General features: G+C 32.3%; 1 protein-coding gene across 7 annotated transcripts in view; it reads right to left on the reverse strand.

Annotated features, from left to right (window-relative positions):
- Positions 1-3,192: 3,192 nt before the first annotated feature.
- Positions 3,193-24,501, reverse strand: part of LOC129804039 (uncharacterized) — a 37,905-nt gene continuing 16,596 nt past the window's right edge. For 3 of the 7 annotated variants that reach the window (XM_055851028.1, XM_055851026.1, XM_055851025.1), the window contains exons 3-5: positions 21,381-21,908; positions 18,482-18,703; positions 3,193-4,368 (exon numbers count right to left, since the gene is read on the reverse strand). In XM_055851028.1, coding sequence (XP_055707003.1) covers positions 4,176-4,368; positions 18,482-18,703; positions 21,381-21,908 — 943 coding nt within the window. In that variant the 3' untranslated portion in view covers positions 3,193-4,175. Of the gene's footprint in view, positions 4,369-17,656; positions 17,882-18,481; positions 18,704-21,380; positions 21,909-24,501 lie in introns of all 7 variants that reach the window. The other 4 variants (XM_055851022.1, XM_055851023.1, XM_055851024.1 and 1 more) reach the window with 2 other exon arrangements.

Below are 24,501 nucleotides of genomic sequence, written 5' to 3' on the forward strand. Positions count from 1 at the left end.
TTGGACACTATAAATAAATTGATTAAAATTATGGATTTTATTCCAATATTTGATGAATAATGAATTCTATCTTAATATTTGTTCTTTTTGGAAGATTTTGACACTAAAAACGTTAAATTTTGAATATGATTTGAGTTAAAATTGCTTTCAGTCTAAATTAATAACCAAGTTGTCCAAAATTCGAGTCAAATTCACCTCTACATATCAATTCATTTTTATACGTATTAAAACTAATTTTAGTAAAAACAAAGACAATAAACGCTTGACAAGTTTCTAAACAACCCATCTGATAAGAGAGTAACAAAAAAAGTCAATTAGTATTGAAAATATCGCACTTCAAACTTGGAACATTGATACTTATAAGCACCCTGTTCAAAATTATGATCCCTTACCCTAAGGGGTTACATGGGTCAAAGAGATTGGCAAACAGTATGTTATTGTTATACCTAGTATTTTTTATTAAGAATTTGAAATAAAATTGTTTATGTAGGTATGTCCTGTAGAGATTTTCCATAAAATTAGACAATTGATGACGAAGATTCATTCGGACAGCATCTATGGACAATTTTCCTTCTTTTAACTTCTTCTAACTTGCCATTTTAATCTAAATGACGAATTATCAAAAAAAAAAACAGATTATTTTTTGTTATTTATCATCATTTTTATATACATGTGTTTACCATTTGCAACTTTAGAAATGTTCAAACTCACCATTGACCTCTCAAATGGCATAAAATCAAAATATAACCGGTTTACATTAAGTTGGTTGAGTGTTTTAACCATTTTTCAAATGAGGCAATACATTTCTGACGCATCAAAATAAGTGTGATTATAAAGGAATCACACTTAAATGATCAACATTTGGAAAATAGTTATTTTATTATTATTTTTATTAATAAATTAGATGAAATAAAATGATTCTTTTTAAATACATAAATAAGGTCTACGGACTATGGGCAACTAATTTGCAAAAAGAAAAATTTATTATTAATAATAATATTTAATATATTTTTATTCACAGAAATAGGGTCATCCCTTTTACAATTGTAAAAGAAAAAAAAGAGAAAAATAAAAAAAGAAGAAATTTACAAATTCAGGAGTTTAAAATGAGTACGGATAAGAAGAAAAACAGTAAATAAAAAGAAAAAGAAAGTAAAGAAAAATTCCTAAGCTTCTCAGGCTTCATTTTGTAAAAAACAAGGTAGCCTCATTTGAAAAAAGTGTACAAAATTTTGGAAAAAAAAGAAAAAAAAAGTTTTCGGAAAGAAAAGGAAAAGAAAAAAAGAAAGAAGAAAGAGCAAAGGAAAAAAATGAGAAAATGTTTAAAAATTTGTATTTGAATTTAAAATACTCAAAGAAATTCACAAGCCTAATCAATTCTTACTTGGTTTCTTTAAGTATTTGTTTTATGTTGAAATTCACTGGTATAAGAGTTTAAACACTTATCTTCTAAATTCCAAGAAGAAATTTCTGGATGATATTTGTGTCTAAGGGCAAAATCTCCATCTTGGTAACATCTAAAACATATCCAAAAATGAAAAGTATCGATAGTTTGGTTCTTGAGATATTTCCAAAAGAGTGTTTTCCGAAAGATCCAAGAAATGGAGGAGAATGCAAGGAAAATCGCAATCAATGACGAAGAGCTAAAATTCCAGTTTTTGGTCCTTACGCACAAAATACGGAAAACTTTAAGATTGGAAAAGGACACGCTTGTAAACGAAGTACAACTCAAAAGAAGTTTTTATAAAATAAATTTAAAAAAAAACCAGCTAAAAAATGAAGCTTTTTATAATAAAAAAAGATAAAGAAAGAAAAAAAATAAAAGAAAAAAATAAAAGAAAAAAAGGAAAAAAAAAGAAAGAAAAAAAGATGTGTACAAATTTCTTGAAGTGATGTACCCTTGGTAAAAAATTTTGAATAGCAGCTGAAGAAGAGCGTCTTTCATTCGGGACACTGTTAAAGACAGTGAGCCCAAACAGAAGTAGATTTTGGTTCTCCAATAGTGTCTTGGATAAAAGGTAAATGGAACTCTATTTGCACAAAAAGTCGTTGATGTTCGAAGAATTCAAATTCAATTTCGAATTTTCATACTAAATTTTCGAACAAGATGAGGAAAATTTATCAAATATCACACTAAAAAGCTGGCACACGAGTTGCTCATAGTGATTATGAAGTGATTAAATAATAGTACAAGAACAGTAAGCGTCGTTGTTCTAGTTTTTTCTTCACAACAATGTGAAAAGACCGTGACCGACACAATTTGACACTTGAACACTTCGAAATTCGAACAGGATATTACCTCTGATCTACTTCTGTACGGATAGAATAGAAGATTTTTAACAAATTTTTATTTTCACGTGTTTAACTGTCATTCAAAAAGTATTTCTCTGTAAAAGATGTACAATTAATTAATTATTATTTAATAAAAAAAAATGACAAAGTTATTTTGAGTCTAAAAATCTAAGATATAAAAAACTAAAACTAAAGTTTTTTAGGGTTTAAAAATTTTATCAAGGTATGATAAATCCAACGATTGAACAATTGAGGCAATTCGAAAAGACTTCCGGGTGTTTTTGAAGACGAAATATTGAGAATTTCGGTCAAAAAAAATTTTTAAATTTTTTTTAAATCCTTTTTTATATTATATCTTTGATCTGTAAAATATATTGTTTTACAACTTGATTCATCAAAACTTTAATTGTTTTAATTTTATTCCAATTTCAATCCCAATTTCAGTGATTGAGGTAAGCTCTATTCATTCAGAAACAATGAATGGTAAGGAATATTGCTTGGATTATGTTCAAGGAAGTGCACAATTCTCACATTTTCTTTATTTTTTTGCACAATAATTTGAATTATGTTTGCAATGACAACACTTACCACAGCTGATTTGATCAATACATCTGCCTTTTATGTGGACGAAGTGTTGACATGGAAAGCATTTTATGGTTTTAGTGGACACATTTGTTTACTTAATTTTATTCATTTATTTCAATATATAGCCATTAACTTGAGGTACCAAGAAGAATCTTTCATCTCTCCAACATTCTCCGTTACCTCAGGAAGATTTTTGAAATTAAGTTCCGCGGTATTTTCAGATGAGATCCTGTATTTTCTTCTGTCACGGTCCATCCTTAAGTCAATTCAATTACAATAATGGATTGCATTTTTTAAAAGAAATTTCAAAAGAAGTTTATTAATTGAATAATTGTTTATTTTCTTTGTATAGCGTTGATACAAATGTTATATTTTGAACACATGAATATTTCGAAGACAGTAGTTTTTAACAAAAAGATTTGAATACCAAAACTTTTTTTCTTTTAAATTTGAACTCAATCTTACTGTGAAATGAAATAAATTATTAAGAAATTCCAAAAGTAAATTTTCTTACTGACAATTGGTTATTTGCTTTAAATTAGCAAACGTACATTCAGTGTTCCAATTTATATTTGTTCACTAGCAATTAGAATGTACATAGAATAAGATTTGTGGCAATTTTTTGGCACCGAACATTTACAATTTAAATGTTTAATTCTTTATTTTCTTAACATTAAAAAATTTCTCTTATCTCATTCTAACTTCTTTCAATGTGTAAGACATTTTGTCATGAATTTTCATATACAGTGAAATATTAAGGAAGATTTTTAACAATCTCGCCTTTTTTATGAGAAGTTTTTTTTTTTCATGCAATTCCGAGCGTATTTTCTCAAAGATTTAAATGCAAATATGCTTTTCTTTACCATCAATTTATTCATCCTACTTAATTGTAAATGTATAGAAAATTCTACTTAAAAGTTAACCTTAAAAGTAATGCAATAAATATAAATTCATTCTACATGTTATTCTATCTCATTCACCCTCTTGATAGGAAAAAAGTTGTTAGATCTAATGAATCACATTGCTGTGTCTAGTTGCTAAAGACATATAAATTATTTTCTTTAATACACATTATCATGTCCTTCCTAACATTATAACACATTCTGGAAAGCCATTTATCTTTTTAAAGATTTTACCTTTAATTAAATTAGTTTGATTTTTATTTTCAGTGTAGAATTGTTACCGCATCTTCACTCAACATAGTCTTTAGAGAAGTTCTTTTAGGACAAAGTTTTCCAGAAAATTTACAATTTTCCATAGATTTTTGAAGTGTTTACTAAATTTCTAAAGAAGGTTCTTTAGTATTTTCGGTTATCGCGCAAGTGGGCGCGCTTCCTGATGCCCTTCTTGAGGCATTCACCCCACCATGAACGCTGTTTGCAGTACTTCTCTGGCTTGAGAATGAAGCACTTGGACTGCACGATGTTGAAGAATATTTTCCCAACGATATTTGCATCCGGTGAATCAGCCATCTTCAAGCAAGTTCGAAATCTGCTCAAAAGAAACAAAGTCAATAATGTTTTTTAATGCATTGCGGTTTCTTAGCAATTAGATTTTATTTCTTGTTCTGTATTTTGGGGCCCAATAAATGATTGAATTCTCAATATGTCTCACTTTCTTCAACACACAATAAATCAAGGCGATCTCCTCTGGAGGTGTCGAGGCAATCTCCACTCTTCCCGCCCGGGAGATTGATGTTTCTCACAGCGTGATAGAGAATGCAGAAATATTGAAAGGTTCAGTGAGGCATAAGTTTCACGATAAAAATACCTCATGTCTCGATATAACAAGAAAAAGGGAAATAAATACCAGTCAGTTATTTCAATGTAATCAATAAGGGGATATCATATGTTTTGATTTCTATATTTCTTAGTTCCATCGGTTTCACCCCACCAATTGTGCACTGCGAAAGAATCAATTGCTCCTAAACATATTTGTTATTTCTGAAAGATAGATGTGTATCTTGTGAAAGAATCTCTGCCAATTTATCCACCAACTGATTTTTTCTTTCCTTAGAATCTATGATAAATTCAGACATTTACTAATTTCACTTGCGTTTTTCTACCCATTAGCAAAATTTTCTCATAATTGCTCTTTTGGTCACCAAAACAAAAAAGGTAAGAAAAAACGAGGTGGACTTTCTGTCAAAGGATTCAAGAATATTAAATAATTATCCTTGTCATAGATAATAACCGCATGGAATTAATTCATTTCATAAACATTCATGGCTTGCACTCCACCCAGAGAGCAATAAATCCATTGATCATTAGATACTAAAAGAGCACAACTCGCAAATTCATATTGGGTGTAACAGCTTTTTAGTTTATTTATGTTTTCTTTATTTTATTTAATCAGTAAAAAAACGAATGTAACAGGAATAGCGGTCGCGCGACTAAGTATTAATCGTTAAAAAAGTTTAATCGCGGTGAGATAAATTTCTTTACTAACCCACACCGCCGTCAAGTGAAAGTATTACATTATTATTGTTGGTGATTTCTGACGAGTAATTTAAGTGTTATCAATATTAAAGTATATGAGAAAACTAAAAAAAAAATCGGTTTTACCCAAAGCTTTCGGATCGGGTTTCAAGCCTTCCTCAGGGTAGCCGAAAGCTTTCGGGAAAAATCGATTTTTCTAAGCTGCCCCATATCCTGACGCTTACCGGATCTGATGGTATTACACGTATTACATGTACTTACATCCAAGCATCTAACTAATTCATTTATTCTGTAGACATATATTTTGCATTTACTTGCCAATGTCTTTGAATCATTTCCATCAAGGACTTTTCAAGGTCAAATAATTAGCAATTAAGAGATCAAATTTTTTAACCAATTTGGGAAAGTTCGAATCGGTTTCTAGTGCTAAAAATTTAGACCGTTTGAAGAAAATGGTTTCCTAAAAAGTCATATTCGTATATTTTGGAATGTGTCGATTTATGACTTAAAAAAAGTCGAAGATAAACTAACATTCCCTATCCTAGGGGAATCAGCCTAGTTGCCAAAAGGTCTTCAAATTGTAAATTATAACTAAGAATCATTTTTAGTATATTTTTTCTATATTTAATGGATTAATTGTTTTTAATATTTAATCCTAAACCAAAATTTTCCTATGAATTTTGATTGGTAACTATATGGATTTTCTAAGTCAGAATTTTCACAAAAATCTTTCCTGGAGGGGAATTCTGTAACGCTCTGGCAATGCCATTTCACAAATTGGGTTCGAATCTTAGGAGAGCTTTTTCGAAAATGCGATTCTGTATCCGTGACATTGCCATTTCAGCTCACGTTGCATTGTCAGAAGTCACATATTTGAGATTTCTGGCAATTCAAATAACAATGAATTTGGTTAAACAAATCAATCAAAACGTACTGTATTTTCATAAAATCATCAAGTAAAGGGATTTTATTAAAAAGAAAAAATCAATGAATTGTATTTTCGAACTCATATGATATGACAAAAAAAAGCTCGAATGGCATTGTCAGGTTTCGAACTAACGCGTGACAATGCCACGAAAATGACAGAATTCCCCTGCTGATAAAAAATTAGAGAAGTTAAACCATAAGGTTAAATCAGGTCTGAAAGCTATACTACATTTAAGTGAATTGAATTTTACCATTTTTTTCAAAAGAAATACATTTCCCGGCAAAAAGTGACCAAATGTCTTGCAATTTTGTGTAAAAAATTAAATATTTCATGATTTAAAAGATTTTAAAGCTACTAAATGTGCATTATAAGAATTTTTTGAGAAAAGCACATATATTTTTTTAGAGCCTTTATAAAAGAGGATGGATTGGGTCGCTTTTGCCGGTAGTGTTTAAACGAATATACATAACAAATTGTTAAGATTTAAATACTAAAGCATTAAAGAAGGGCTTTGTATAAATCGGCAATAAAAAGTTAAAATTGAGCAGCAATAAAAAAATTAAAACAGTGCTATTTTCATACAAATTTTGGAAAAGGAAAAATAAAGTGCTATTCATTCTATCTGCAACAATTTTAGATATTAATAATATAAATTTTACCCATTTTTGTAAAGATTTTACTGATCATTGTTAAGTTTTTACTGCCTATTTTAAATTTCTTACTGCTCGTTTGTTTTTTGCCTTATTAAAAAGGACAGTTGGCGGCAGTGGTAAATAAAAAATAATTCATTTTTAGGAATTATTGCCAACTTTTTTCATTCAAAAAATGGTAATTGCTGTTAATTCTGAATGAGGTTGAAATTCTCTGTTATTTGCAACTTTATAAATTTTTAAATAATTCTTATATGTCATAAATTTCAGTAACTAAAAATTATATACTACTACTAAAAGTTAATTTAAATGACAAGTTTCTTGATATTTAAACTAAATTTACATAAGATCAAATTGCACTCTTATTTCAGATCAAACTTCCGATTTTTAGATCAAGTTTTCTTTTTTAGATCAAGTACACGTAATAAAAATCAGTTATCAAATCAGTTGTGCAGCGCCTAGAATGCATAGAACAAATTGTACATGCTTTTCTTTCGCGAAAATCGGTAAAAATGAGAAAAAGTCTCAAATATGTGAAAGGAAGTGATCCGAATTGATCTTCGCGTGTGATACTCAATGCGAGAATGGCGGAAAATTAACAAAATCTTATTCTTGACTTGGTTGGCACAGTGAACAATGCACGTCCAAGAATTTATTACAAAATCTACCGGTGGATGAACAGGAAGTAAGATAGTGAAAGTATTACTCTACACCAGAGATGTGCATCTAGCAAATTCTTTTTTCAAAAAATAAATTCAAGTATCTCAGTGAAAGGATCTTGAAAAACAAGATGGAGGGTTTCTGATCTTGACATCGTATCCGAATGTTCATATGTATCTTGCAAAAGAAATTTTATAAGCAACTTGGCCGACAGTACCTTAAAAGGAATTTCACCAATTCCGGTAAGTAGTACTACTTACAAGGATACTTAATCGTAAAAAATGGATGTGCGCACTTGATTCAAAAGCAATTCAGAACTGTTGGAAAGCAATTTGAGAATTACAATTTCCTTTTTTTTAAATATCCTTGCAAAATGCGTAGTCTTCAGCCAATAAGTCATCCCTCAACTTAATAATTCACCATTTTCCAAATTTCCAAGAATTCCGAGTTGAATTCAAATGTACAAAATTCAGATTAATGAGATTTTCCAAAACCGCTATTAAATAAACTCAATTCTCTCATCAAACAGAGGGATGTCCAATTGAATTAGGTGTTTATGAGCCGTAGATTAGGGTGAGGGAACAAATGACCTAGGCCAATTTGAAAATTGATTCCTCCACTCCTCACTTTGGAATCAAATTTCTTTCATTCAGTGTTAAAAGGTTCAAAACCGAAGGGAAGAAATATTTCTGAATTCAATCGTATTCCTAATATCGTAAAAATTAATACCCCCTAATTTGTCTTTCTAGCCAAGTTTCTATTGCCTAAAAGTCCATATTCTTTGTCTACAGATTTTAATCTCAAATCAACCGCATTGAATATCTATATAAAAGTTTGAATAGTCGAAAAAAGTTTCCTGGAGAAATCCCTTCCAGGAAGAGAAGAATAAAAATATGGTTAGAAAAAAAACTTCAAGTGTGGGAATTTTATTTATTACTTTCGAAAAAGCCACCCACAAGACGCGTGAATCTCCAACAAACTCCTTATTGATAATTTATTGAAGTACCTTCTTGCACACGACAGATTTTTCTTGACTTTCATCCCCCTCAAATTGTCTCCTTCGGTCTTTTTGCCTCTGCATCCTTCTTTTAGGATGGAATAAAATTGCCTCTTAGCCATTTACCGCACTCAACATTTCATTCACACTTTCGTACAGGAATAGAGAGGGATCTCTTGCATGGGAAAACGGAAATCCTTCGTCAATCGAAAGGGGGAATGACTGGGAAAGCTGGGCAGTCCTTTGGGCAATTAAGAGAGAATCTTGGGGATGAAGTGGGTACAATTAGGCAATAGAAAATTCCACAAATCTGACAATAAGATGATTGACAAAATGTGCTCGATAGACGCAAAAATTCCCTTTTGCAAATTGCTATAATCCCTTTTGTCCGTTACACTCAAAATGCTTTGTATCAATTTTCCCCAGGAGTATCCCTCTCGATAAATTGACCATGATTGACCACAATGTGAATATTTACAAGTCCACAAATTGTCTTTGTCAAAAAAGTAAAAAGATATTGGGAGAGAAATCAACCTCTTGGAGGGGATTGATATGTGTTGTTTCCGACATTAAGTGGTTATATCTTCTCCCTGAAATTCAATGGGAATATATATCAGAGAGGGGCTGCCACGTGAATCAATTGAATCTCTCAATCGATTGACATTAAATATCTCCACCCCTCTTTCCACACAGCACTATGGAACTCCAGTGCGTCTTCATTGTGAGATGCCAACTTCTATATAGCATCAGCAGCACAACACAAAAGAGATTAACACATTTAACACTCGATAACCTCCTTCTTCTCTCTCATATCAAATTGCCCATTAAGTTGAGGGGAGCTATAATTTAGTGGTGGATTGAAAATCAAAAGAAAAAGAAGAGACACTTTTGTTCACTGATATGTAAATTATTTCTCTTAATTAGAAAGGTGTTGAAGAAATTGTTGCATTGACTCCACATATCTGTCTTCTACACTTAAGAGGTTATTCATTAAACATTATATTGACCTCTCTCGTACACTGAGAAAAATCAATGTTATTAAAATTTATCAAGCTTAAGGTTTGTCAGAAGACAGTAAAATTTAACAACTCAACCTTCGGACGAATCATGGTTCGGATGGGTCCCGTTCAAAATCCGGAACGCCAAAATCCCGAAAGCCAAAATCCCGAATTGGCTAAAATCCCGAACGCCACAATTCCGAACGCCAAAATCCCGAACGCCAAAATCCCGAATTGGCTGGCCAAAATCCCGAACGCCAAAATTCCGAAAGCCAAAATCCGGAAAGTCAAAATTCTGAACACCAAAATCCCGAAAGCCAAAATCCCGAATGCCAAAATCCCGAATTGGCCAAAATTCCGAAAGCCAAAATCCCGAATTATTAAGTGTCATAGCTATTCCCACAATTGCACCCGCGCTTGCTGGAGGCAAAGGAAAATCTTCTGTGCCTTGAGAAATTATTCTAAACATTTTCCTCCATATAATTTCATCCCTTTCAGGATTTTGAACATTCGGGATTTTGGTTTTCGAGGCTTTGGCCTTTTCGGGATTTTGGCTGCCACCGGTTCGGACAACTCATTTTTTTTTTCAAAAATTAGAAAATATTCAAATATTCCCAGAAATTTTGATCTAGGGAAAACTGGGTCAGAAATAAAGATGTGATAAAAAACGAGAATTCTTTCGACTTTTCTAAAAGAAGCATCGAGACCAGCTACGCCGCCGCATTAGATTGAGATTGAATTGTCCAAAAATCGGATTTTGGGACAATTCATTCTTAATCTTCAGTCCAAATGTCTTAATTTAGATTTGGATTTATCGAATTTGGACAATTATGGCTCCGACCCATCTTTTAGATTGGTAAAATTTCAGGAAAACAAAATTTATGTCCCTTTCTTTCTCAAAAGATTTGCATATGTCTGTCTCGTTTCGCAATTTAAATTCGATTCAGCCAAATCGAATTTGTTGTGATGATCAAAAGAAGGAGAAGAAAAGTGCAAAAGAATGAGACAGACATATGCAAAGCGTGTGGTAAGAGATTCGAATTTTGACTTCATGAAATTTTCCTGATCTAAAAGGTCTGCCGGAGCCATTAGAACCGAATTTGGCCAATTACACTGGATTTTGAGACAATTTAATCTCAATCCAATGCATATGTGTAAATGGCCTTATTGAATTTACCCATAAATTTCTTTTCGGTGTAACGCAAAGAATAAAAATAGAAAGGAATGCTTATATCAAAGTTTATGAACTAAACGATGATTAAGCAGTTATTTCAACTAATTGAATTGTAGAATTCACAATGCAAATTGGTAATATGTACTATTATCTTTTTTTTCGACACACAAAATGTCTGAATATTAGGTGAGATTCTTAACAAAATCTCACCTACTATAATCCTAACAAAATTTCATGTCGTCCGATCGACCTCAAATTTGGCCAAAATGTGTTTCGCCACTTCCTGATTCCGAATATATATGTGGCTAAGTTACGTTCCCGGCCGGCCGGCCGGCCGCTCTTTGGAGCTTAATAGCTCCTAAACTAAAAAAGATATCGACTTGCGGTTTTCGGCAAAGGTTATATATCGGGTGAAAATTGCAACTTGGTGCATAGACCCCCCACCCCCCACCCCTCCTTCCGCCATTTTGAAGACCCCCCTTTTTTTGTTTTCTCAATAGCTCCGCCCCTATGGCATTCAGCGGACTCAAATTTTAGTATGTTATAGCTGGGCCTTAGAGCTTTCCATCAATACCAAACTTAAGGTCCCCCGACCCCCCTGACCCGAGCTATAAGGGTCCAAAAAAAATTTCTTAAAATGGCCATAACTCCGGTTCTAATTGTCAGAATTTAAAAAGTGAGGGCTTTTTGGAAAGCTCTCGTGAAATGCCACTTCCCCTTCTAACATCGCAAGTTCATAAAACCACCGCTAGGGGCGCTTTTTTTAAAAAGAAAATTTTTAAATCTTAAAAGTTAAATAACTCAAAAATTCCATTGTGCATCGGGCTGAAAATTTAGTATGTTGTAGCCGTTGATTATACCTATCAAACAAAAAAAACCTTAAGTCGATCCATAACCCCTGACCCGAGCTATAAGGGGTCAAAGTTCGAACATTGACCGGCCTCTATCTCCGGTTCTAATTAACATAGCGACCTAAATTTTACCTTTTTGGTTTCGTCTCGATGAGCACTTTCAGATGGAAGTTCAAAAATTCACCACAGGTGGCGCTGTGATAGCGTCAAAATTCATCGAAATTCAAAGTCACTTTTCTCAAAAACGGCATTGTGCAAGTTAATGAAATTTCAGTATGTTGTAGTCCAGTCTAGGACGTTTCCAAAATGGTGCGTATGCGCGCTGTGGTTAAAACAGAACCGGAGATATGAGGGGTCAAAGTTCACAAAATTCAAAAAATCATATCTCCGGTTCTATGTAACCGATTTTGATGAATGAGGGCTTAAACGAAAGATCTCACCAAATGCTACAACTTTCTAGAATATTTGAACTTCGTGGGACCAACACCAGGGGCGCCACAGTCGAAAAACCAATTTCAATATCACATAACCTCAATTATCTCGACTGTCGCTAAACCGATTTTGATGATTACTTCGACACAATTGTAGAACACATTTGTCTCTACATTTCGTCCATACATCATTTTCCGCTCAGACTACGCTATCACTCCGATTTTGCCGTTTAAGTGTGAAAAAAATGATTTTTCCCATAAAAACGCTTTGAAATCACTCAGATGCCAATTTGACTGCCTCTACTCCACCAAGATACTTAAAATAGGGTTTTAAATGGAAAGTCCCACAAAATACAACAATTCTTTGAAATAGTTGAAGCTCAACAAATGACTACTTGGGGCACTCTGGATGAAAAAACGAGTTAAGAAACAAAAAACCTCGCTTATCTTGGCTTCTGAGTAATCGATGAGATCATGTTCTATGGGAAAATTATAGAGAACATTCTGGTCTACATTTCACCCATATAACACTTTTCTATCAGTTCATCCAAATCCTTTATATTTTGGTTTAAATACAAAATTTGTATAATTTCACGAATTTGATTCAAGATAACTGAATGGCGTCTCCCAACTTCAGCTCTAAATCGAATTTGCATGCGCTCCGAGTTAGCTCACGTTAAGAATCTCACCTACATAAGCCGGTTAGGATTATCTGTCCCTTTTTGTTATTTTCTTTAATTTATAAAGATTTATATTTATTAAAATTTGTGATAATTTTTTAAGAAATTAACTAAAACATATTTTCTTGAGAATGTATGTATTTTTTTTAGACCTCGATGGCCTCGATTTAATTTTTTATAGTAATATGGAATATTTTTACTGTACCCAAATATTTCTGAACTATTCGTCGGTCCTCAAAGGAATAAAAAGAATATATTCTAGTCAAAGGGAGAAACATCTAAAGTGTCAGGCAGTGAAGAAAACATTTTCTTCTAAAAGATAAATGACTTCTTCTTGTCTTTACGAAAGTCTCACCATCTAAAGGTGTCCCTTATATCCAGAACATTGTGGTATAGGCACTTTCGCCATAAGTCACGATCTTTATCACTTCTTGTAACCTTTCAAAGGAAGAACAACAAAGCAAAATCTATCAACCCTTCATCATTGTGGTTAAATTTACTCAAATAATTAATTTTATTCACATTTCTCGCTAGAAACTCACACACTTTGTACAAAGTCCTCACCCAAAAAAAAGTGTATAAAGTGAAAAGAAATATCCTTGGGTCAGCAAAAGCGTATGGGGCACAGAGAAACCATCGTCAGCAAGATTTCTGTAGCAAACTATTGTGGTCAATCAGGGAATTTAGCACTAAACAGAATGGACGGGAATGTAAGACATCCGTGGTGTAAAAATATAGGGAAATGGCTTAATCGGACAAAATTCACGTTCCTTCCGGTTGACAGAATTTTTCCAGCATAAAGTCATAATGGAGTCTAAAGAGGCTCACAATGGAAATTTTTACATGCTTTTGAGGGTGGAAAATGAGATTTTGCTCACTGATTTTTCTTGCTGTGTTATAGCAATTTCCCCTCTTATATAATTTTTCGCATGGAACAAGGAAATTATATTTTCCAACCTAGCCACGTATGTTCTACCAGAAAAGAAATCAAAGACAGTCTTAACAGATAAGGATATGCATAAAATGACAATGTGGAAGTACCGCATGAACATAAAATCAATATCAAGATCATGTTAACGTCTTTTGTGTTGAAACAGTAATACTTTTATTTTGTTTATTCAAAACCGTTTAATACCCTAGTCATAAAAATGTTCTTATCGCAGGCATACCTATAGATATTTGTTCAATTTTATTACATTACGCTTATGATTTGCATAAATATCAATATATAATATATTCTCTCAAAGTACGCCAAGGTTAAGGTTTTGTGAATTGCTTCTAGAGTAAAAATCATATCTGAGGATACTATAAAATTTATAGATCTGTTACTTGATCTTACACTATACAGTAGACTCTCGCTCAATTGGCTCTTTTTCATTCAGACGAAAAATTTTGTTAACAATTTTCACGTTTGATTTTGAAGCAAATTTGCTCAAATTCGCTATAGTTCCTCTTGCTTTATCGTGATTCTTTGTAATTGAATGTTTTTTGTGGAATTCACAATGACATTCACACCCGAATCTCTCGATAATTTGGATAAAATTTTGCCCCATATGCCCAATTGAGAGAGAGTCTACTGTACTTCTTCATGGTTGAGTTTCAAATAATTTGGCAGTAAATCGCAAAATTTTATGCACCTAACTCGGCATTTCAAAAATGGAACTCTTAACCTTTTAACGACGAGACAGTTTTCGTTGACCGAAAATCAGCAATAAAAATCAAACCGATATACCAAATCCGTAAAAGGTCTTACATCTAACCTTACAAAGTCCAACGAAGTCTAATTTGGTGTACTTTTTGTCTCTATGAACGATATAGACAAATATAGCCCAAAAATTTAAGTAATTTTTCTGATGACACTAATGACTGATAATTTTCACTCTGATGAAAAATATTATGTTTGAGTATAGTTTCTTTTACCAAAACGGTTTGCGTAAAATAGATTGGAAGTATAAAAAATAATTAAAATCAATTTTCAATACGAAAATTTAAAAATTCGTTATTTTTGAGCTTAAAAATTTACTATATAGAAAATAACTGGAGACTTGCAAAAAATATCCTAGATTACTTCAACCTTCTACTTTGTAATTACGTACAAACATAAGAAAAAAATAACTTTAGGTAGCCAAGAAAAATTATTTTCTTTATGGGACACTGGTGTTTCAATCGTCCTTAAAGGGTTAAAGACATCCGGATTTTTTAAAACTCGTAAAAACTGCAAAAGTTTTGGTAAATATTTGGTCAACAAATGCGTTTTCTTTTATTTTTTGTAAACATGTTTTCAAGAGATTATGTTAGTCAGCGTTTTTATGAAAACATGAACATATTCAGTAAAAATTAGTAAGATCTATCTGTAAAAGTGTTTCACTAAATAAACATTAATCCTTAAAAAGAGGCTTACGAAACAAAAAAAAAATATGAAAAAATCCTAGCTAAACGTTTTTATGTAAACTCATAAGAGAGTTTGCGCAACCAATTCTGTTTTGTAAACATGCTTTCGATATTTCATTAAGCGTATAATACCCAGCGCACAATAACTTTTGTTTGTAAATATGTTTTCAAAATTTCCTATGAGAGTGAGCGAGATGACTAGATCAAGGTTTCATTTATGACCAGCGCACAATAACTTTTGTTTGTCAACATGTTTTCAAAATTTCCCATGGGAATGTGCGAGATGACTAGATCTAGATCTCACTCACTCTCATTGGAATGTCAAAAACATGTTTACTAAACAACATTTATTGTGCGTTGGGCATAATACCCGACGCACAATAACTCTTGTTTGTAAACATGTTTTCAAAATTTTCTATGAGAGTGAGCGAGATGACTAGATCTAGGTCTCATTCACTCTCATTGAAATGTCGAAAACGTGTTTACAAAACAAAAGTTATTGTGCGTTGAGCATAACTCTCACTGAAATGTCAAAAACATGTTTACAAAATAAAAGCTATTATGCGTTGGGCATAAGACATGAAGATTTCACATTTCTGTGAGAGTGAGTGCAATTTAGATATAGTCATCTCACTCACCCTTAAAGGTAACTTCAAAAATATGTTTACAAAATAAAAATAATTGTAGTAGAATCACTTTTATTTTTCAAAGGATATGGTTAAATTTGAACTTATCTGAAAGGTCTTGAAATTATAAACCTGACTGCATCGGTCACAATCGGTGATGGGTCGGGAAAGTAACGGTAATAGCTCTATTTTAAAAATACTGTTTTTCACATTTTTCAGTCTTTTGACCCATACAAAATTCAAACGGTAAGAGATATCAACTTCTGATCTTCGATGACCCCTTCACCGGAAAAATCGCCATCTTAAATTATTCAAGGTCAAAGGCCTAATTTTCACCCGATTTGGTCAATTAATTAATCAACCCTTTAACGACGAGGCAGTTTTCGCGGACCTAAAACCAGTAATAAAAATGAAACCAATGAACAAAATCAGTAATAGGTCTTATATCTGGCCTTCGAAAAGCCAACAGGGTCTAATTTGGTCTATTTTTGTCTATGAACGATAGGGACAAAAATAGCCTAAAAATTTAAGTAATTTTTCTAACAATACTAATGAATGATAATATTCAATCTAATAAAAAATAATATGTTTGAGAATTGTAGTTTCTTTTCCCAAAACAGTTTTGCTTAAAAAAAATTGGAAGTATAAAAAATATTTAAAATTATTTTTCATTATAAGAATTTAAAAATTCGTCATTTTTTAGCTTAAAAATTTACTATGTAGCAAATAGCTGGAGACTTCCAAAAAATGTCCTAGATTCCTTCAACCGTCTACTTTGCAATTACGTACACACATAAGGAAAAGGTAACTTTAGGTAGTCAGGAAAAATTATTTTCTTTATGGGACACCGGTGTTCCAATCGTCCTTAAAGGGTTAAAAAGTTAATGATTTTTTCAAACCCTCTTCTTGCACAATTTTCAACTTCAAGATGGTTTTGTGGTGATTTATAGACAAATATAATTCGATAATAATTTTATATGCACCAGAAAAAATTGCAAAAAAGAATATAAGGCAGAGATCCTTTTTGGAGTTCGAGCAGCTCGCAAAGTCTCGGACGCTTTGCCACCCCTTTTCAATGTAACTATTTGACAGTTCTGAAATCTAGATTTGTCATTTCACTCACTTATGCCCAACGCACAATAACTTTTGTTTTGTAAACATGTTATTGATATTTCCGTGAGAGTGAATGAAATCTAGATCTAGTCATCTCGCTCACTCCCATACCAAATTTTGAAAACATGTTTATAAACAAAAGTTATTGTACGCTGGGCATTATGCTTAACGCACAATAACTTTTGTTTGTAAACATGCTTTTGACATTTCAGTGAGAGTGAGTGAGATCGAAATCTAGTCATCTCACTCACTCTTATAGGCAGTTCCGAAACATGTTTACAAAACAAATGTTATTGTGCGTTGAGCATTATGCTCAGCAAACAGTAACTTTTGTTTTGCAAACTTTTTTTGACATTTAAGTGAAAGCGGGTGACATATAGATCGTCATCTCGCTCACTCTCATAGGCACTTCAAAAGACATGTTTACAAAACAGAAGTAACTATACGCACTCCAGTCAATCAAATAACCTTTCATTTCATAAATACATAAATTTTGATTAAAATTTCGGCAATAATTCAGTCTTACATGTAAGAATTCAATCATTTTCATAGGCTTCAATTTTTTTTTATATACACAAAAATAATAATAAATAATAATAAAACAAAACAAATAGTGAAACTGCCTTTAAACAAAGCACAAATAAAAAGATACAAACTCATACCAATACATACTTTAAGAAAACAAAACCCAAAAAGGACTCTCAAAAACAAAGTGTAAAATAAAATAAACCAAAATAAAAACAAATATTAAATATATACAATAAATAATGAAAAGTAAAGAAATGATTAATTTAGGATAATGTAATTGTGATTATAGGAAATGTTGTACCAATGCATCTCACCTGTAGTCACATTTACAGTGACTTAGTGTCCCGACGCGCCAATTGAAAATGCCATATTTGGTCTCAAAGCCTGAAATCCAAAAGGGACAGAATTTGTCGTGCTGTCGACAGCATCGATCGGCTTTGGAGAAGCCTCCCATGTCTGTGTACTTAGTGGCAATAAATCCGCGGCCACACCACTTGGTGTTGCCAATGATCAGCACATTCGACAAATCTCTGCGCTTTCTGGAAAATGCCATATAAGGAACATTTGATCCAGGGAGTGTGATTTGTGAGGGGTCTCCCAAGAATCGAGAGAATATTTTTCTTGTCCTTTTCTGTCTACCATTTTTGAGAGTAGTGTTTGTAAAAATGTGTTTTTCTCAGGGATTTACATCTTTCTTTTGAGATTGGATAAATTGGTATTTTTGTAGGAAGAGGGATTTCACAGAAGGATGCTGATTTAAGAGGATTTCCATATGAAAGGGTACTTTCTTACCTTTATCAACCCTTTTGCCTAAACCATTTGTTTTTCTTTTTTGGCCATGTACCGCAGAATTAATTACGGATGAATGTATGATAAGAAATTGTTTAGGTTTTCTTATCTTAAAATAAGAGATAATGATCAGATGTGATCTCTTATTTTGAAATTCAATTAGTCACACACATTGATTTACCTTTTCTAATCATTCATGATTTCACTGATTGTGGTATTTTGTGCAAAAAAATACTATCAACCCCCAACTACCATAGCTAAATGCAATTATACCAAAAAGGCAGTTTCTAGCAAGTGCTTAAACTAGTCACATGAAAATAGCGTCTTAAAAGTAATGTAATATTTCGCACCTTCTATCACAGCTACAGCTGCTGATCGTGTAAAAACGATAATTGAAAAATTGCCACTTTGTTGTCATCGCGTGTATGTTGAGTTTACAGTGATCATGTTTCCGGCAACACATGTCCGCCTTGGATGCTCCCCCCAATTGATTGTAGACGCCAGCACCATTCCCCGTTCCGCACCATTTTGTATTTGGCATTCTGAACATGTCTGACAGTGCTCTCTTCCGCCTTTGATTTTTCCGATTGTTTTTTTCGGACAAAAATTGTGAATTTTTCAAAAAACAAATATAATTTTCCATCAACATTGTTTTTCTTTTTTAGTAATTTGGCTTGATCTTTAAAAATGCTATTAATATGAAAAGCTGCAAAAACGTGCAAATGTGATGATTTCGAATGAGGCTGCGTCTCTTAACTTAAGAGATAGCACTAGCTAATACGTTTTCCTCTGTATCTTTGCCAGTGAAAAAATCATATCAAAAGCAAATAGCCAATCTAATGCCTAAAGTTACTGGGTGTAATTTGATGTCGTGAACCTACTGTTGCAAATATATGAACAATAAATGTGCATGAATGGAAAAGGAGCTTTCCTGAGCTTGCGCACCAACTATTCCCACCCATTTATTTGCTACAATTTTGAGGAACAAAAAGAATTGCGTATGAAAAGCTTCCTCCTCACAAATAAAGGGGAATGGTGGTTGAAAGGTGGAAAGTAAGAGATAGGTATATGTTTGGTGGAAAAAGTTTTGCAATTGTTGTGACTTAAATGGTGAATAAAGAGGGAAACTTGGAAATTTTTGTGTGAAACATGCAAGTTTTTTTTTCTAAAATGTTTTGTGTAATTTTAATGTGTTTTTTCAAAAAAAAAAAAATAAGAAAATGCTTTTATTAGTTAGAAATATTTTACTGGAAAATCTTTTTAGGTTGTTCTCGTAATTTTCCCAAAAATAACGTGTTTTAGTGGCATTTTTTTTAACTTAAAAGCTTCAGTTTACGTATGAAACTATTTTCATTTTGTGCAAAAAGATTTGTTCTGTTTACAAATTAGTTTTTAAATTTAAAAAAAAAATACAAAAGAACTTTCGCTTGTAAAAGCTAAATCGCACAATTCTAATAGAAAAGAATTTAATTCAACAGTATTTCAAGCTTTAAAATATTCTTAAGTTAGGGTAAATTAAGCTAATTCAAAACCTGCTTCAAATGGAATATTTTCGCTACTCCTAATGGAAACGTCATTGTTTTCATGATAAATACAGTACTAAATTATTATATTTATATATTTTCTATATCACAGTTTCATTATTTAGTTAATTTTGCTCTAAATAATGCGAAAATCCATTCATATTCACAAATTTTAATTTGTGAATTTCTCAGAAAAATTAAAAGTGTGCCTTTTCATCATTGAATTTTTCATCGATCGACCATGTTTTCCAATGAAAAACTCAATAAAATGACTGTTGTTTATTCATTTTGTTTAACTAATCTTCATTTTTGTTTAGCTAATCTTTATTGTTAACGGTACGTGAAGTTTTCAAATGAAATAATTACGTATTTCGTGAACAAAAAGGGTTTTTCTGAAGTGTCTGCAAATTCTTCAATAGGAAACTCCGGAAATATGATTTTTTCGGAGAGATTTTCTTATTGTTTTAGATGAGAAAGGAGAAAAGATCAGAAAAAAGAACAAATCCTGAACTCAGGAGCAACTCAACAAAGTTTTGGAAGATTTTCGTCGGGGTTTCACTTTCATTGTTTATCTCCAATTAGAAACTTTCCCTTGTCTCCATTTGGATTAATTTGTTTCCAATAGAAGCATTTTACACTAGCGTATTTTTCTTGTATTTAAGACGCTTTCAAATTATATCTAAAGAATTTTCACTAAACTGTAACATTCTAGAAGAGTCAAGGAGCAAATTTATGTAATTCTTTACAGAAAAAATATCAACTTAATGTGTTGAATCTTCTGTCAAAGTTCAAGCGTCTGAAAATGGTTTTGAATTAGGACATTTACCCTACCTAAAAACGCTCTAAGTTTTGATTTATGAAATTTACCTTATAGAAGAGCTTTAGTGTTTTCTGATTAATCTCTTAAAATTTACAATGTCGAAAAAAAATTGTTAATAAACTTCGCAATAATTCAGCTAAACCAACTAATCTTCGGCCAAATTTATTTTTCATTTCTAAAATTTAAAGATCCAATGCAGAAATGATCGAAAAAATCTTTTAAATTATATTTTTATTTTTAATTTTAATTTTATTTTAAATTAAGATAAATTGAAGAAAAAATTAGGGTAAGTGTGCCAAATTTCGGCATGGTTGCATGCAACCGCCAAAGTCTCAAGTTTGAAAAGTAATATTTTTAAAAGAAATTGAATTTTTTTGTTACTTTTTAATAAGTCGTGTTTCTTGAAACCTTGTAAACAGTTTATCGTCTTTATTTTCTCTAAATTAATTCTTAATCATTTTTAAAGGGAATAAAAATGTAGACACAACATTGGTGCCCTATTTCGGCCACCTTCATTCTCATAGTTTCTTGCCCTTCAAGAATTCTTTTAATGTCTTCTTCAGATCATCTTGCTCGTCGTATCGACATTTTTTTTTTGCATTGTATATTCTCTATAGCATGCAAAACCTGAAAGTTCATGGATATTCGAAGATCAAAAAATGTGGCCGAAATTGCAAGCTGGCCGTAATTTGGCACCCTTACCCTAATTATTTAATTTTAAGTAAAATTGATCAGAAACATTGAATTTTCTTTTCAAGTTTTCCATTTAAACATCAAATCTATTAACTCTGATTATTTATTTTTTTGAGTATATCCATAACAACTTGAAGATATTTCCAGTAAAATATTGCAAGTTTTCAAAACAAATTCAAACGAAAACCCAAAGTCTATGAAAAAAAAACTTACCGGTTGAGATGTTCTGTGGCATTTCTCCTGATATCTTCATCGTCGCTGTCCAGACCCCCGACTATTTTCTGCAATTCTTGATGGCGGAGATTGCACTGCTCCTTGATGCTCTTAATGTCCAGCAGTGGCAGAAGATCCTCTGGAATGTCCTGCTTTTGTCTCAATTCGACAAATGTAAAATTTCTCATGCCATATCGTTCAGTTTGTCGCGTGACTTCATTAAGATTCTCAAAGTCTTCCGTATCTTCAAATGCCATTTTATAGCTTGGTGGAATAGCATCATTGTCCAAAAATTCCCTAAATTCATGCTTTGTCACTTCAGGCATCGTATACTGATGATGATTACTGGGGTAATTTGTAAAATTGTGTGATTGGGCCATGGTGACATCGCGATTGAATTTACTGATAAAATCCTGTATATGGTGCTTCTGTCGTATATATTCACAATCAATAATCTTATCATCACCCGAGTAGATAAATTGGAGAAATAGGTGACCATCTGTCAATTGCCATAAGCTCAGTGACTTCCTGAAAATAAAGCCAAGAACAACTCAATATTAATATAGTAACTAAGGACATTAAAAAAAAGTAAAAGAATGATCTTGTGAACTTCCTCAAAGTTAAAACTGGCTTGTGGTTGGATCATGGTCAGAAGGAAGATGATGATAGTCGGAAATGAATAAAAGCAAAAATACAACAAAATTGCTTGCACGTGCTTCTTTTGCAACGATTTAAACAAAATAACAACAAAGTCAGTTACTCGCTACCAGGTGATCATGATCGCGACTCCGATCGCAAAACGTTTGGCAGTGATCCAAGGAAAATTACAACTCTTTCTCCACTTCAATCTCCCACAAAATCCCCACCTTCGTTGCACTACCATTTGTATTTCCCTCCTCTCTTTAAAAATTTTTATTCAACTCATGTGCTACCACACTCTCACGGTAATTCGCTTTTCGCACACGCTCGCTTATATGGCACTCACGAAGTGCGCGCGCTCTTCAATTAACATGCTAACTTGCCTTATCATCAACTCAAGATCATCATCACTCACATTCAGTAGTTTTTTTCCCACCACACTTCCCTCCACCTCAGTCTTCTTTGGAACACTTCTTGACGTGGCGTGAATTGGGTGAATGAATACCGATGATACGGCTACTTTCAGGTTTTTCAATGAATAAGCAAAGATCGTACGACAAAAAACTTTGCCTCGTGTTATGTCAATTGCATGAGTCTATATTTTGCACAAAATCACTTAAAATAGGGGATAGGAAGGCATTTAAGACACTTTTTTTGTAGCTTTGAATTTAACACAGTTTCCCCAAGACCTTTGATCCTTCTAATCATTGAAATGATATTTTGTCTGAAACTACCCTACTGGCCAACATAGATATTCTATCAAACATGGGGCAGTTTAATATGCAATTTTTCCCGCCTAAATTAATGCAATTTAGGGTAAATTAAGCTAATTCAAAACCTGCTTCAAATGGAATATTTTCGCTACTCCAAATGGAAACGTCTTTGTTTTCATGATAAATACAGTACTAAATTATTATAATTATATTATTTTCTATATCACAGTTTCATTATTTAGTTAATTTTGCTCCAAATAATGCAAAAATCCATTCATATTCACAAATTTTAATTTGGCAATTTCTCAGAAAAATTATGAGTGTACCTTTTCACCATCGAATTTTTCATCGATCAACCATATGTTTTCGATGTTTTCTAATGAAAAACACAATAAGGTGACTGTTGTAGGGTCGGAGGAACGTCTGTTCGACAGGGAACCCCTGTTGACACTTTTTTCAAAATGCTGAAAATTAAATAATGTATCAAGTAAAATATATGTAATATAACGTGTAATATACCTATTACTATAAACAGAGATGTCCAAATTTCATATCCCAAATCGTACAGATTAGCGTGTCAATAGGTGCTGACACAAGTTCTTAAAGTATCAATAGACGTTCTTTTCACCCTATATTGGTTTTGTTTAACATTTATGTCATATTTCTGGCTAATTTTAGCTAAATTAAGTGTTTATTTTTATTGTTAACAGTACGTGAAGTTTGCAAATGAAATAATTACCTATTTCGTGAACAGAAAAGGTTTTTCTGAAGTGTCTGTAAATGTTTCAATAGGAAACACCGAAAATATGATTTTTTTAGAGAAATTTTCTTATTGTTTTAGATGGGAGAGGAGAAAAGACCAGGAATAAGAACAAATCCTACCCTCAAGAGCAACTCTACAAGTTTTTGGAATCTTTTCGTCGCGGTTTCATTTACACTGTTTGTCTCCAATTAGAAAATTTCCCTTGTCTCCATTTGGATTAATTTGTTTCCAATAGCAGCATTTTACACTCGCGTATTTTTCATGTATGTAAGATGTTTTGAAATTATTTTTAAAGAATTTTCAGTAAACAGTAGCATTCTAGAAGAGTCAAGGAGAAAATTTATGTAATTCTCTTCAGAAAAAAATATGAACTTAATGTGTTGAATCTTCTGTCAAAGTTAAAGCGTCTGAAAATGGTTTTGAATTAGGACACTTACCCTAATTATCATGTAATTTTCTACACTTACGAAAATGTTTATTACGGTAAGTGTTAGTGATTTTGCCCATGTTTTTGGTAAGCTTTTCTTTAATTCTAACACTTAAGGATGGTTTTTATCAAGCGGACAGCATTCGAACAAAAGTAGGATAATGTCACACGCGTCTACGGTTATATTTCGGTTATATCTCCGATCTAATCAATCGATTTTATTCTTTGTAAAGGTATATTCAAAGATTTTTTTTATAAAGTCGATAAGTCTCTTGAACTACTATAGTTTGTAGTAATAAAATCAATATCAGAAGCGCTATAATTGGATTATAGACATAAATGAAGAAATTAGTTTGTTAATGTCACTTTCCGTACGGATTTTAATAAGTTGAATCAATGTACAGGGAGTCCGCCTAGAGTAACATTGTTGGGACCAAAAGAAGCTCGCACTATTGATATTCTCATTTATATCGTATTCGCAACTCCAGTATAATGGCATTTGTCCACAAATTTAGGAATTTTGCAATCATTAAACCTATGGATTCTTGACGGAACTGTACAGAAAACTAAAAACTATGG

The sequence above is a fragment of the Phlebotomus papatasi genome, chromosome 2, assembly GCF_024763615.1.
Source record: "Phlebotomus papatasi isolate M1 chromosome 2, Ppap_2.1, whole genome shotgun sequence".
In the NCBI taxonomy this organism is placed as follows: domain Eukaryota; kingdom Metazoa; phylum Arthropoda; class Insecta; order Diptera; family Psychodidae; genus Phlebotomus; species Phlebotomus papatasi.